General features: G+C 36.5%; 3 protein-coding genes across 7 annotated transcripts; 2 read left to right on the plus strand and 1 right to left on the minus strand.

Moving 5' to 3' along the window:
• Window positions 1-1,446: 1,446 nt before the first annotated feature.
• Dph5 (diphthine methyl ester synthase) lies at window positions 1,447-8,148 on the plus strand. 5 transcript variants are annotated; one of them, XM_086980317.1, is made up of 7 exons: window positions 1,447-1,711; window positions 4,458-4,593; window positions 5,000-5,060; window positions 5,248-5,369; window positions 5,597-5,768; window positions 7,040-7,192; window positions 7,753-8,148. In XM_086980317.1, exons 2-7 carry the CDS (start codon window positions 4,459-4,461, stop codon window positions 7,986-7,988), a joined length of 879 nt encoding a protein of 292 aa, XP_086836443.1. In that variant the 5' UTR covers window positions 1,447-1,711; window position 4,458; the 3' UTR covers window positions 7,989-8,148. The 5 variants fall into 5 exon arrangements, with proteins under 5 accessions (XP_086836443.1, XP_086836445.1, XP_022646936.1 ...); XM_086980319.1 differs by lacking the exon at window positions 1,447-1,711 and adding an exon at window positions 2,990-3,177 and having other exon boundaries at window positions 4,458-4,575; window positions 5,293-5,369; XM_022791201.2 differs by lacking the exon at window positions 1,447-1,711 and adding an exon at window positions 2,991-3,177 and having other exon boundaries at window positions 5,293-5,369.
• A 1,931-nt stretch (window positions 8,149-10,079) lies between these two features.
• LOC111244280 (histone H2A-like) lies at window positions 10,080-11,575 on the minus strand. The gene is made up of 2 exons (XM_022791202.2): window positions 11,416-11,575; window positions 10,080-10,921 (listed from the first exon to the last, which is right to left on the minus strand). The coding sequence occupies exons 1-2, from the start codon at window positions 11,472-11,474 to the stop codon at window positions 10,570-10,572; spliced, it is 411 nt and encodes a 136-aa protein (XP_022646937.1). The 5' UTR covers window positions 11,475-11,575; the 3' UTR covers window positions 10,080-10,569.
• A 418-nt stretch (window positions 11,576-11,993) lies between these two features.
• On the plus strand, window positions 11,994-13,651 carry LOC111244281 (histone H2B-like). The gene is made up of 3 exons (XM_022791204.2): window positions 11,994-12,150; window positions 12,515-12,776; window positions 13,111-13,651. Exons 2-3 carry the CDS (start codon window positions 12,529-12,531, stop codon window positions 13,229-13,231), a joined length of 369 nt encoding a protein of 122 aa, XP_022646939.1. The 5' UTR covers window positions 11,994-12,150; window positions 12,515-12,528; the 3' UTR covers window positions 13,232-13,651.
• The last annotated feature ends 390 nt before the right edge of the window (window positions 13,652-14,041 follow it).

Here is a 14,041-nt window from a genome sequence, read left to right on the forward strand (position 1 = left end):
TCGGTATCAACATCTTCCTTGTACTCTGTGTGATATTATCTCCTTGTTTTACAAGATTTCCGACACGATAAAAACTAGATTACTAAATTTTGCTAATTTTCACTTTGTACACCTGCGTTAAACCACCAAACGCCACCGATTAGTACTAGGTGAAGTCTATGGGTGATATTCTGAGCCAATAAGGTTGCACCATATGGTGTCTACAACATTCTTATGAAATTTTTTAATAACGGTACTAGAAGGTATATATATCGTGTACTGCCGTTAAATACAAACGATCTAATATTGAAAAGAATCGACTCCCACGTTCAAAAGCCCTACATTGAGAAGAAAGCTTCCACCATTATATTGATAAGCGCGCCGACAAACCAGCTGCTAATCTTAAAATAAACGTTGCTATATGAATATCAATTTAGTAAACAGACAATTTCCATAAGGTTATATTTAGAACCATCAAAATGTGTCTAATTTTCTTTTTTACATACCACTACATAGGATGTCTAATAGTAAAGGAAAGTGGGTCTTTCATTAAAGACGAGAAAAGAGAAGAGCTATATGTTTGTTGATTAGTACAAAAAAAAACATATTTAGCTGATTCCTATATTATCGTTCATGCCTGAAAATTTTTGTTGCTATAATTAAGAAAAATCATAATATTATAGTCAAATGTATATCTGTTCTCTGTCAATGCTAGCATCATGTAAATTTACAACGAAAAAAATTCAAATTTTGTTTTTGCCGTAGGTCATAGGTGAACGATCCGATATCTACAACTATACAATTCAAAACTCACACCGACCGATTTATTCCACTACTTAAACATCGGAAAAATTTAGCAAGTATCGACCTCGAACTTGATATTGATAATCAATGAAACCATTTTTTATGATGTTTTCAACAACAGGATAACCTCATTAAAAATATTCGAAATCTAGGAAACAATCTTGCCACGTCGCTTATAACTGCGCAGGTGGCCTTACATCTAAGTTTTAAATCTCAACAAAAATCCTGTACTTGCCGAAGTATGCAAGTTTTTCGTTTAAAATTAACTTGAAAGAGTCCTCACTTGATGACTTTCTAAAAAATCTTTCCAATTTCGAACTATATAAAATGTTGCCGGCATTAATTAAAAAGAAATGTTGATAGTTAGTGTCGTACGAATTTTTCATTGATGGTTGTGCAGTCACTTAAATGTATTTCCAAGGAAGTGTCGCTTGAATGCCTTCGCCCTAAGAGATCAAAATCTTTCGGGAATATCTCTTCGGATCTTGAAAATTACAACGTACTAACCGGCAATGTGTTGCCAACACCAATTATTTTTTCCAAAAGTCTTCTTTCCGCTCTATCTTTAGTATCGATCCAAGCTGGCTTCCAATGACTCACTTCATTTCCAAGAGAACATGGATGAAAGCCAATTTAGCAAGCCAGAAAAGACAACCTGCTTACAGAGATGCTGCCCTATGAATTACGAGTCTCAAAAGTGATTTCTTAGGTGCAAATACGCGTCATATTTGTAAAAGGTTGCTTTAAAAAAGTGAAACGTGAAACATAAAGAAAAAGATTTTCGACGATGGAGGAAATAATTCCCGTTCTATAGAGGCTTGAACCCAACTGATCAACAGCCTGCCTTAATTTGAGCTTTGACAATATCCTCGTGTTGGCTAACAGAACTCAGCCTCTATCCACCTCGGATCCCGCAGTAAAACTCGAGGTATTGTAATGTTCCTCCAGGTAATTACGCCGAGTTCGAGCAAGGCACAAAGCATGCGTTATTCATATACTACAAAATATGCACTTGTTAACTGTATATTATTACTATTTCTTATTCAATCGACGTTAAGCATAGTTTTCAGATGATTTTTAGGGCGGAAAAGTCACAATCTATCTGTCACAAACAAAGCAGAATATTTCCTTTGTTTCAAACCTTGCTACAAATACTTCTTCAGTGAAGTCAGTTAATGGTCAGTAGCTGTCTATATAAAAAGCCTTAATCCTCTACTGTACAGACATCATTAAAGATTTTCTGTTAATTATTATATTATATTAACATTAAAGATCTAAAAAGAATTTTCCCACTTACTGTTAGGGAAGTTCGCAAAACATGAGAACCTTTTCGATACAAAAGCATCAATTGTATCGTGTATCGTATGTCCAACAGTAAGACTTAATAGTAAGAATTACATGTTATTTGTATTTAAGTATTATTTCTTTTTTTTTTTCTCTTTTTCATTAATAGTTATACATTTTTATCAGTGACTATTGGAGTTCTAACACTTCCCATAATGGTAAGGAATAAAAATAATTTTATAATGATAAATTATGACAATAATAAATGAATTCTATAATGATGATGAAAATAATGATATAGCTGATGTTTAAAAGCAGCTTGCAATTTTTGCTCACAATTTTACAATAGTCGAAAAATGCGAAAAATAAAAACTCAATTTTCATTCAAATACGTATTTAAGCTACTGTGTTATGTGCAAAAAAATTTCATAGACGTTTAGTTACAGCTTCTTGCACAATTAGTAAGTTCTCGTGTATTTTTACTGATAGGGTACAGTTCAGTAGAACGAGATAGGATTAGGATATCTTTTATAGTCAAATTAATGGTGTCAAATTTTTTTGCTCAAATTTAGGACTGTTACCGAAATAAAAGCAGAGATGAAATACGTCTGTATTAGTAATATTATCTTCTTGATGGGAGAAAAACATTTTAATGCTCTACCGTCGCGTTAATTATGTAAAAGCTATTCATAATTCGACGATTTTATTTAACTGGCCATTTAAAGACCCAATACAATGGTAACAAGTGAGTCTGTCTGCAGCGTCACTTGCTACGCTTTAAATACCATTAGCCAATATTTAACGTCTAATTTATAGATACAAAAAAACAATATTTGGTTAACTGGGAAGTATACCCCTACAGCACGTCAGCGGCATCACTGGGGCAGATAGCGCGTTTACCAATATTGTTTACAAACAGAAAGTCTAATGCCTTAAATTATGGACAAGAAGCGCAGATGACAGCATCACTCAGCTTCTCGATGTGGCACTAGCCAGAATATATCAATTTAGTGAACAGAGTACTGTGCGCAGTTTTCAACGTAGAACGAAAAATATTATAGTAAACTCGACGGAGTCAATAAAAATCTTTCGTATTTCCTCGATTGTCAGGTAATCACTTTTATTATTATTGAGGTGTCGATCGAAGTGTTACTTTATCACAGCCAGCCGCTTTTCTTTAAGCTGCCGGATTATATTTTTTCAACATTAATTGTTAAGCACTAGTGCCATTTTTATACTACTTTGTTCAATCGGTATTTTACTCACCACTACAAAAAATGACACTGTTCTCCGTTTACTAGAGTTTATTTCTTACTAGAAATTACTAGAGTTATTATGCACTTTTATTTCTGGTCGGTTAAAGCTACTACTATTTCTGTCGATTGGGGGTTTGCAAAGTTATTTTTTGCTGCTTCGAAGATATTGTTATTCATTTTTTTACCGAAACGACACTACTGTGGAAAACTGCATAATATTGAATATTATTCTTGATAATTTCTACGTAGTGCTTTAGCTCAGAGCGTATAGGGCAAAATTATCTACCTCCATACCTACACAAAGGCAGAATTGTCTTCTTTTGGAGGAAAATGGGGTGTCAATAGTAATGTTATTTTTACCCGATGAAGAGATTAATATTAATTTCATGCACAAACTTAGGTATAGTAAAATGGATATGTAAGCTGGATGCTATGAACTCTAGGATTCTGTTTATCTCTGTGCCTTTAAAGTATGAATGATTCTAACCATACTCCACAACAAGGCTAGGACCAGCCATACTGAGACGCATTTAAAAATAATGCTTCAAAATATACCGTTACCTTAAACAAGAAATGGCTTCAAAGCGTTTCAATTCGTCTGCCACACAGCCGGCACTCGAAGTTGGCTGGTATTATAAAAAACATGAATTTTGTAAGCGATGTTTTCGTTACTTTAGTACAATTTACTGCAGAATGCCGTTTTTGCGGTTTTCAAACTCGCACGAGATTATTAGGTATATTTTTTTTTAAAGAGAATACCAAATAGAATCCAAACAACAGGTTTGAAGAAAATTAGGTTTATGCTAAAAAGACTACTGGACTATAAGCTTTAGCTCTCCTGAACTTCGTTACCAGATATCGAACAGAGGCGGTCATTCCCAAGGTCTGTAGTAGAACAACATCCAGTTCTCATAGACTTAAAGTCTATGATAATGTCAAGACAAAGGGTTTCATAGATACATCTGCTTTCACGACGGTCACTTATCAGATACGATTGTACAACGTTTACAAGAGTTCTACAAAATATATGATTCGAATGACGCATTATAAGTTGCGAACAAATACCCGCTAACGACACGTGCAAAAACTAAATAATTTCGAAAAACACAAACCTATCCTCTCCTTCTTCTGCAGGATGCTCTTTTTGATAGGGCTGGGGTTTGGTGACTGCAAAGATATCACCGTAAGGGGCCTAGAAGCAGTTCGCCAAAGCAGCAAAGTCTACCTCGAAGCATACACATCCATCCTTACGGTCGGTGCTGAGGAGCTGGTCAGTTTATTTGCATTTTCATTTATTTATATTTATACTAAACGTACCTAAAGTCATAATTAGCTAGCAGCGGGGTTTCACTTATTTATACTACAAGAAAAATAATGGAGATCTTCGGAATTATGTTAAGTAGTCACAATTCTAAACCCTTCCAAATTACGTGTTTTGAGTTCTTCATCACAGGAAATTGCCACTCCACGGCAGTTTTCATTATTTTAGGTGGTTCTTTTGTGTTTTTCTTTTACACAGGGCCTTGTAAGCTGAGTTGCTATGCGAATACAGACGTTAGAAATATTTATTATAATCCAATAAATCATTCAGTTAGGTTTCCACAAAAGTACAACAAAGTAAAACCGAGGCGTTCAGATTATTTTTTAACGTAACGTTGATAACTTCTCATTTTCAGGAAAAATACTATGGAAAGTCAATTATACAGGCAGATCGATCGTTTGTCGAACAAAAGTGTGGTATGTTTTTATATCTATAATAAACTTAGTACGGCGTAAATATAGATGTTTATAGCGGCTCATCAAACGACTAGAAACGAGACATCAAGATGCTTGTCAAATCATGAAAAATATGGGTAATTGTGACCCACACGGGATATACTTGCTGGAGAACTGCTTGTTAAGATATATTTGCTTGTTTTCTTAGATTCAATGTTGCAACAAGCTCTCATAGAAGATGTTAGTTTTCTAGTTGTTGGCGATCCACTCGCAGCGACAACACATTCTGATCTTATTCTGCGCGCCAGGAAAATGGGAGTCAAGACTCAGGTGAGTTTATCATGGATATTCCTGGGGAAAGTCTGAAATAGTTTAATTTAAACCATTTAGATTCAATTTCGCAGTCAGCCGCACAAACTCCAAGAATTTAATACAAAAGATATTAACAATTAACTTCCGATGAATTGAGTTATATCTGTTTGATTGCCGATGACGTGTTTTACTATGAGTGTACCTGGTTTATTACAGTCTACGAATAAATCATATTACCACTTCAGGTTATTCATAATGCGTCAATCATGAATGCGGTGGGATGTTGTGGTCTGCAACTCTATTCCTTTGGAGAGACCGTTTCCATTGTACTCTGGCAAGACAATTGGAAACCGACTAGTTATTATGATAAGATCGCTTCGAATCGCCGTGCCGGGCTGCATACACTGTGTTTGCTTGGTAAGAACATACGTGCAAATATAAGGAAAAGACTTCGCATCATTTTCAGGTTTAGGTCCTCTAAATTCGTACACTCGTAAATCTACACACTAAATATCACCACAGTATATTAGAAAAATGCATAATTTATATGTGGGAACGTATCGACTGAATTCAGAAGTTTTTTTTTACGTTCAACTTCCGTTTTTGAAAAGGTGGTTTTAAAGAGCAAAGGATCCGAATACCCAAAGTCATGGTTATCCCTAATATTTGCTTGAATCTCATCTATGGCTGCAAAGTAGTATCCGAAAAAAGATGAAAAGCCAGAACTTTTGCCTTATAATAGTGTAAATATTAAGATAGAGACATTTGATTAAATATGTCGGGTGTAGAAGTCCTCGGTAGTCAGCCAACTTGTAACTCGAAAGCTGCCGAAATGTGATTGAACTCTATTACCTGGCCTACTTGTTAGGACCGTATAGCATCTTGGTGCTTGCGTATGGAAACCGATCACACCTCCTGTCGAAAGGGCCGCAGTATTAGTGAAATATCAGATGAAACCATATCGCATAAATCTGAGATTGAGTGCGTTTTGAACGCAACTGTTGTCATTCAGCGTGTATAGAAGTAGGCCGTACCTTTCAAGATGAATACATTATTCTATTTTTAAAATGCAAATACAACGTATTTGTATTCTCTATACTAACTTCACCAAAAAATATCACGTCACAGTTAAAAGAGGTACCGTTTCCCAAGCAAGATTACTATATTACGGGATAATAGTGCTTACAAGTTAAACGTATTTCCAAGAAATTTAATTAATTTTGGTTGAGAGTTCTATTCCATTGTCAATTTTGTTTTATTCCCGGTGGATATACTCGAATGAAGAAAAATTCTATTTTTTAGATTTTATAGGGCGATATATAAGGCTAATACATATATCAGAAGCATGGACTCCAGTATGTTGTGCGGTAACGGTGTGGTCATAAAATGATTTTGGATAAAGTTCGCCGAAGACAACGAATAACCCCACTTCTCGTAAATACTTCTTGGGAAATCGGGCTGCTTCAAATACGTATTAGAAATAAGCATTTTTATAACGTTATAGGCATTATAGGCACATTTCTAGCATTTCTGCACTAATTTTGATGTGAAGGTCGGTGACTGGCTGTAAAATTCTTAGGCTTTTTACTTCATCGAAGAAGCGGAGTGTACATATTCTAAATTACGAACGGCGTAAATGAAATTAGTAATGTACCACCGACTATGGTTTAACGAGTCACATTTGACAGATATAAAAATTAAGGAGCAGTCGTGGGAGAACCTAGCGCGAGCCCGTGACATTTTTGAACCACCGCGCTTTATGAGAGTCTATGAAGCAGCACAACAGCTTATAGATATCCTGGATATCCGCTCAGCCGAAGGCGCCACGGCGGACAGTTTAGGTGAGCTTTTGGTTTAAAACTATGTACAGGTATGCTCGTAGTACAAAATATTTAAAAAACTGTGTGTAATTCCGCGTGGTCAATATGGTACTCTTTATTATTATTATTATTATTATTATTACTAAAGCTAACCTTTAACAACCAGGGCAAAAGGTTCGCTACGTAGCAAGTCTTAGGCATGCATATCGATACATCATTGCCAAGTTTTTCCAATTTGGTTTCGGAAATTAGTCTTCATATTTAATGCCTATTGCAGTATTTTGCGGCCCTCGATTAGATAAGTTCTAAATTATCAGGCCAAAATTATGATTCTAGTTTTGCTGTGTATTTTCTAGAGGGCAGGTTAAAGTTAGCATGCTCATATCATTACGTACTGATTTTTTTACTTTACAACTGGGGCTATCGACTTTTGACATGAGATTAGCTCATAGTGTTACATTCCGTAGAGCCTCATTTTTAAACTCATTCAAATAACCTGTCGATATGACGCAGCCTTAGTGTGCCATTATGTAAAGAGATCACAATAACTCATGGTTTCTGCAATTATTTTAATGTTTCAGCGTATTCAGCTAATAGTTTGGCAGTTGGTTTGGCAAGGGTAGGAACGGATTCTCAACAAATAGCTGCAGGGAGCTTGAGACAATTGGCTGATAGCGAATTGACGTTAGGCAAGCCACTACATTCTCTTGTGTTGCCCTCCGAGAAGCTTCATCCATTGGAATGGGACATGCTTGAGATTTATGCTATTGACGAAAACTGGTTTTCTGAAAACAAGAGCAGATACGTCAAGGACTGACTGTGGGCAGTCAGTGAAGACACTGGAAGACACTAGTGACCTTGACGACAACTACTGCAAGTAGCAGTGGGCCTAATATCATCACGATGACCGTTACATGCTAGTACCTTATTGTAATGCAAAAGGCTGCAATAAATTTTCTGTTACGGTTCTATCAAAATTGTTTTGAATCTCGTATCCCACATGCCGATTGTTTAAAAGACTATTCTATTATTGTGATTTTTTGTAATTAGTATCAGGCCATTAGGAGCCACACCAGGCTCTATCTAAAAACGTATCGACAAATAAAGCTACGCTGGATGTTCTTCATCCGATTCTTTCAAGCAATGGGGTCGGAGGGAAAAACAAATAGAACTTTCGCAGTGCAAAAAAAAATAGAAGTTTTATGTCTTCAGATGTTTCAAGGGTCATGCACTTAAACTGTAATTCGTAAATGTCAAAGGCGTGATATTCTTTTTGGACTTTCAATTTTCTTTGAAGTCTTGGGAAGGTAACTGTGTGTGCGCATATACTTTCAATATGAATACAGTGTTAAAGATAAATATCTTCATATTATGCTGTCTTCGCTATTCGGAGGTATTATTACGCTTTAAAAGAAAAAAGATTATCTGGCGTATCAAAGATTAATTTAAATTTCCTTAATTGCATGATAGATCGTGTCAACAGCTGCTGTCGACGGTGAGTCGTGCTTATCTTGTATGGTATGCATTTAATTTAGGTTTGAATCATAAACACATCGGTATTGATCGTTGGGTTATATTAGTGAGTAGAATACCGTGACGATGCCGTATCAAGTGGAGGGCGATTTTACAGAAAAAAGGCAATTCAGCTTTTATAAAATTAGGCGTCGTTAAATGGTAGGCCCATAAGATTTTCCAATTATTTGAACTTGGCGAGAGGTTGTATATCTTCAGACTATCTCAAAAACGTCTCTTCACAACTTTCATTTTGATTTAAGAAGAAACAACAGCATATCTGGGGAGAATGTGGTTTACGTCAGAATGCAAAAAAAAAATCGATCATGTAATAACAAAAAAAATCATGTAGATTGTTTAATTCACTAATTTTTTTTACAATCTGAACCATTCTAAGCTGTTAACTATTAGTACGGAAAAATCCAAACGCTAGACACGGTTCTTTCCATCTGCTAATTATTAGTTTTTAAGAAAACACGTAACCCATCCCAATTCTAATTCATTGCGTTAAGGTCAGCCTGTACTTCTTATCTTCGATTGAATTTATTCTCCACTAAACTGCACTACACTACACAAGACTACATAGGTTGAATACACCTTGTATAATCGGGAAACATCAAAACGTATAGAACGCTATTTTACATGTCATTTATGAAATGTTTCTCAGATAGGATTAAACATCGTAAATAATCTTAACGCTGTACAACCTTTGCTATAGAGTTCATCTCCTACAACAACCTTTTCTTTTCAAAATTTGACGCTGAAGTATAGACATTTTCATGAACTTTACGGAACTGGTGAAATATACCGCAGGAGATAACGATTCACGTTGCTATGTTTTTACCATTGAAAAGCGTGTGTAGTATTCAAGCGAACTAAGTTTTTTTTTTGTAAATTCAGCACTGATTTAATATAAAAACGTTCTTCTTCTTCTATAAAACTCTTCTTACTATAGTACTATCACCAATTATTACTTCGTCAATCCGAACCCGAAGCGCCCACTGAATGAACATTCGCTTTCAAGTTGTCAAAATACAACTGTACACTTTGTATATAATGTAGATATATACCGTTTTTATAGATAATGTTATTTTAATGTCGAGCAGATTGCAGCAGATGCAGCAAAAAAGATTGTCGAGCAGATGTAAAAATGTAATTTAAAAGTCACTGTGTGAATATGACAATGATAGCTCATTGATTGTTCATTATATAACGCTAACTGGACGGGAAGAAAAATATTTGTGTTACGAATTTTATCAAAATTTTTTTAGACTTACCTGTAAAAAAATTATAATTTTTCGTTATGTTATTCAAGTTCGTTACCTGCATTAAATAACTTGGGCTAGTAATCTAATGCTGATTTCATTTATACAGAATAGTTTTAAAACAATATTGGGACTTTTTTTATCGAAACGTTTATTTTCACAATTCGGGCCGTTTGACCGTCCTTCGATATTCGCCTTAATACAATTATCGGTATTATGACAAACGAGGTACATACGTTTCTATTTTATTTTATACAAATGACATAATTATTGTGCTTCGGCTATAAGCGGTGTCAGTGTATATACAAATTCTATGATCAATCTTACGACACATCTTCAACTTCCCAGTTAGTAAATCATGCGTAACCATGATCCTCCATATACTTCGATGATATTTGTCTGCCGGTAAAAAAAATCTGAGACTAGGTTTTATCTTGTCAATGTTAATCTTGTACGGGAGGCTTTCTAAAAACATTCTGCAACACCGTCCTGCACGCAAGAAAACTAGAGACTGACTATTCTGTTATCGTTATTATACTCGAACGATGGTTTCAACGAGTAACTAGTTGTATTGGCTTACTAGTATAACCTACTGACGAGCGATTATTCAACTCGTGCAGGTTAGTCGAACTCTTGTGAGGCCTTTGTACCATTTCGGCCGGGTTTCTCGCTAGTTCTCTTCGGAAGAAGGACGGCGTTGATATTAGGCAGGACGCCTCCCTGAGCGATCGTCACTCCGGAAAGGAGTTTATTTAGTTCTTCATCGTTACGAATTGCCAGCTGGATGTGGCGAGGGATAATGCGGGTCTTCTTGTTGTCACGAGCCGCATTGCCGGCTAACTCGAGCACCTCGGCGGCTAGGTATTCAAGGACGGCCGCCAAATAGACAGGTGCGCCAGCACCAACACGCTCAGCGTAATTTCCCTTACGTAAGAGACGGTGCAAACGACCAACAGGAAATTGAAGTCCCGCCCTAAAAGACGGCAACACATATTATTGCCATCGATGTTTACATACAGAACCATGATTCTCATGCATTAACGTGTTTACCCAGAAATTAACATCTTTATTATTATTATTATTTATTTCTTTATCTTGAAAAAAAATTAAAAATTCCACATTCCATACGTGTTTCTTAATATACAGCTTAATCATTAAGTAAAATCACTGCAGTAAATAATAGAATCTATAGTTTGACACAACACTGATGGACCGTTGGAGCTTTGTATTTTTCATCACTTCTCAACTTCTACTACAGACTCCCATAGCGTCTGCGATAATACATTGGAAACATTTTTGAATTAACACTGCAGAGGCAAAGGTAAATACAACAAAATAGTTGGCGCCAAATCAGTCTAACAGCGCTTGCCGCTAACTCGCACCTGTGATCCACAACAATTATAAACTTGTCTGTAGATTCCTGAAGTCAATAAAAGGGTTGCCATCTTATTAACGAGTTGAACTGACCTTTGGGATCGCGACTTTCCCTTGGTCTTCGCTTTTCCTCCCTTTCCGCGACCCGACATGACTTGGCAAAGATTTTCTTTCGAAAAATCGATAGAACACACAACACCCAGCACCGCTCAACGTGCGTCTCAGAGTGAAAATAGCGCGCACTGGTCGTCAATTTAAGGGCCGTCGGCTAGCTGGTATTGGCGGCCAACAGTCGCCTGGGAGAGGGTTACAATTTTACTTGAACCAGGATTAAGGTATTCCCCATAACCGTCTTGCTTATCTTACGTCTTCCATCGATGTTTATTGGTTTCAATTTACAAATGACATTGATCGCTTCATACTTTCATCGCTATACGTCCAGATTTCAATAAAGTTCCTAAAGCTTCGGCCTGGATCGCTCGATTGTAGCGCCGCCATATCTCATGCAAAAAGCTTGTGTCGCACCAAAATAGTTTCTTCTAATTTGAACTACATCTAAATGATGCTTGAGTTCAAATATCACAGCCTCATGTCACTAACGAAACTGAATAGAACGTCGCTAACATGTCGACATTGTTTTTCGCTAAGTTAATTTGATGAATTAACCACGTTCAATGGGGCCAACTTTAGGAAGGGGCGGGACTTGCAACTGTCAGAATCTGCCACGCTCTACCAAATAAAAGACGCTGGCAAGAGATATACTCGACTGCAAAGCTCATAGGTTGATGTGTTGCTTGTGGTTTGTTAGTTCGTAACAAGTTCTTAGCGGTGAGTTGCATATTTCCGCTCAATAACTTATTGCACTACTTTCCAAATACCGTATGTCATTAAGTTTCTTCGCCAGATCTCGATGTAGACTATCTATAGAATATCGATATTCTTATACTGGATGTTTGGAATGTTGAAATATGCAGCTTTTAAGAGTGCATTATATCAGAGGACTTACGCCATGATTAGATTTTGATTGATGGATTATATTTCGTATATAAGAGTCTTGCTTTTATCTTATCAGAAACAGGGAAGCAAGGCTTTTCATTATCTAAGCCGATGCATGGGTTAATGCAGTTGAAGTACACTTAAATAACTCGTTGGTCCCGAATTTATATTGTGATTCCGCATGTTGTATTTACAGAAAAAAACGTCGCAATGCCGCCGTCTGGAAAGACAGTTAGGAAAGTCGAGAAAGTATTGAAAAACGGTAGGGCATTAGATAACAAAAGGAAACGACGTAGAAGAAAGGAGTCGTTTGCTATCTACATCTACAAGGTCCTGAAACAGGTGCATCCTGACACGGGTATCTCTTCAAAAGCGATGTCTATTATGAACGCGTTTGTCAATGACGTATTCGAACGCATCGCCGGAGAAGCTTCTCGATTATCGCACTACAATAAACGGTAAGACCCACTATATATATTATGAGCTGATTAAGGCTGCGCCCCATGGGTCTTATATAGATTATATATGCATATTTGATAATATTTCCAGACTCTAGTCATAGGCCGAAATGTGTGCGTTGCATATAATATAGGGAATTTCTCGCATGTATTTTTAAGAACATTGCTCCTGCTATAAATCCTATTCGTTCATTGTTTTTAGAAAACTTAATTGAGAGAATTCCTCATAAGCTTTCTGTCGGAAGTGGCTTATTTGTTTTAGGAGAAGTGATTTTATGTAGTGAGACGCAATGTAACTGAGGTGAATTTAAATTGCTCCAATGTTCCCGGTTAGCTCCACGATTACATCCCGTGAAGTCCAGACTGCGATACGCCTTCTGCTGCCGGGAGAACTGTCAAAGCACGCAGTATCCGAAGGGACGAAAGCTGTGACAAAGTACACATCAACGAAATAGAAAAAACGGCGAATGGAAGCTAACTGAGAATTTAGCGTATAGCAGCACCAGCAGCATTAGAACCAAAAATTAAAGTTGTTTCTTGATCAGGAGATTTTGTTGTCACCGGAAACGGAATGACGATTGTTTATGTATTTCGCGGGTTGCGAAACAACAGGATCATAGTTAGCTTTTCAGAGACGTTCATCAAACGCTCCAGTAAAAGCCCGGATACTTGTCGCAGAGGTTTGCTTGAACAGAATAAGGACCGTACACTTAGTTTTTCAATAAATATTTTTTAAAATAGGCAACTACTTGCCTCATCTACACGTGTGACCTTACTTACAATTAAAGTAGATTTGCATAACAATTAGACGAAGGACATACGATGTTGGTACACTGTGAATAAAAAGAAGTGATAAAGTAATAGTGATAACTTTGCGACTTGCAGTCTTTGCTTAATATAAACATGATTATTGCTATTATCAAGCACGACATGCTAAGCACTGAACATTTGCACTGTGACATGGAACAAAAGTTTCGCAGTAATGTCCTTAGATTATGAAAGCACTCCAGGCCATGGGTCGATTAAGGATCAAGGATACCGCGTCATATTTATCATTACATAATCTGAAATTCAATATAATAAAGTTCTATCAGGTACTTAGCCCGGAAAGAACTAGGTACTATATTTTTTTGGGTGCAGAAAACACCCAGCCAGATAAAACAGTACTTTGATTTAGCATGAGCTATAACCTTTAAAGTTAAGATTTCCATTTATGTTGGAACCTCTAGAAAAACCATGAAAAGTTTGCTCACTAAATATTTGTC

The sequence above is a fragment of the Varroa destructor genome, unplaced genomic scaffold (genome assembly GCF_002443255.2).
Source record: "Varroa destructor unplaced genomic scaffold, Vdes_3.0 BEIS01000002.1, whole genome shotgun sequence".
NCBI lineage: Eukaryota > Metazoa > Arthropoda > Arachnida > Mesostigmata > Varroidae > Varroa > Varroa destructor.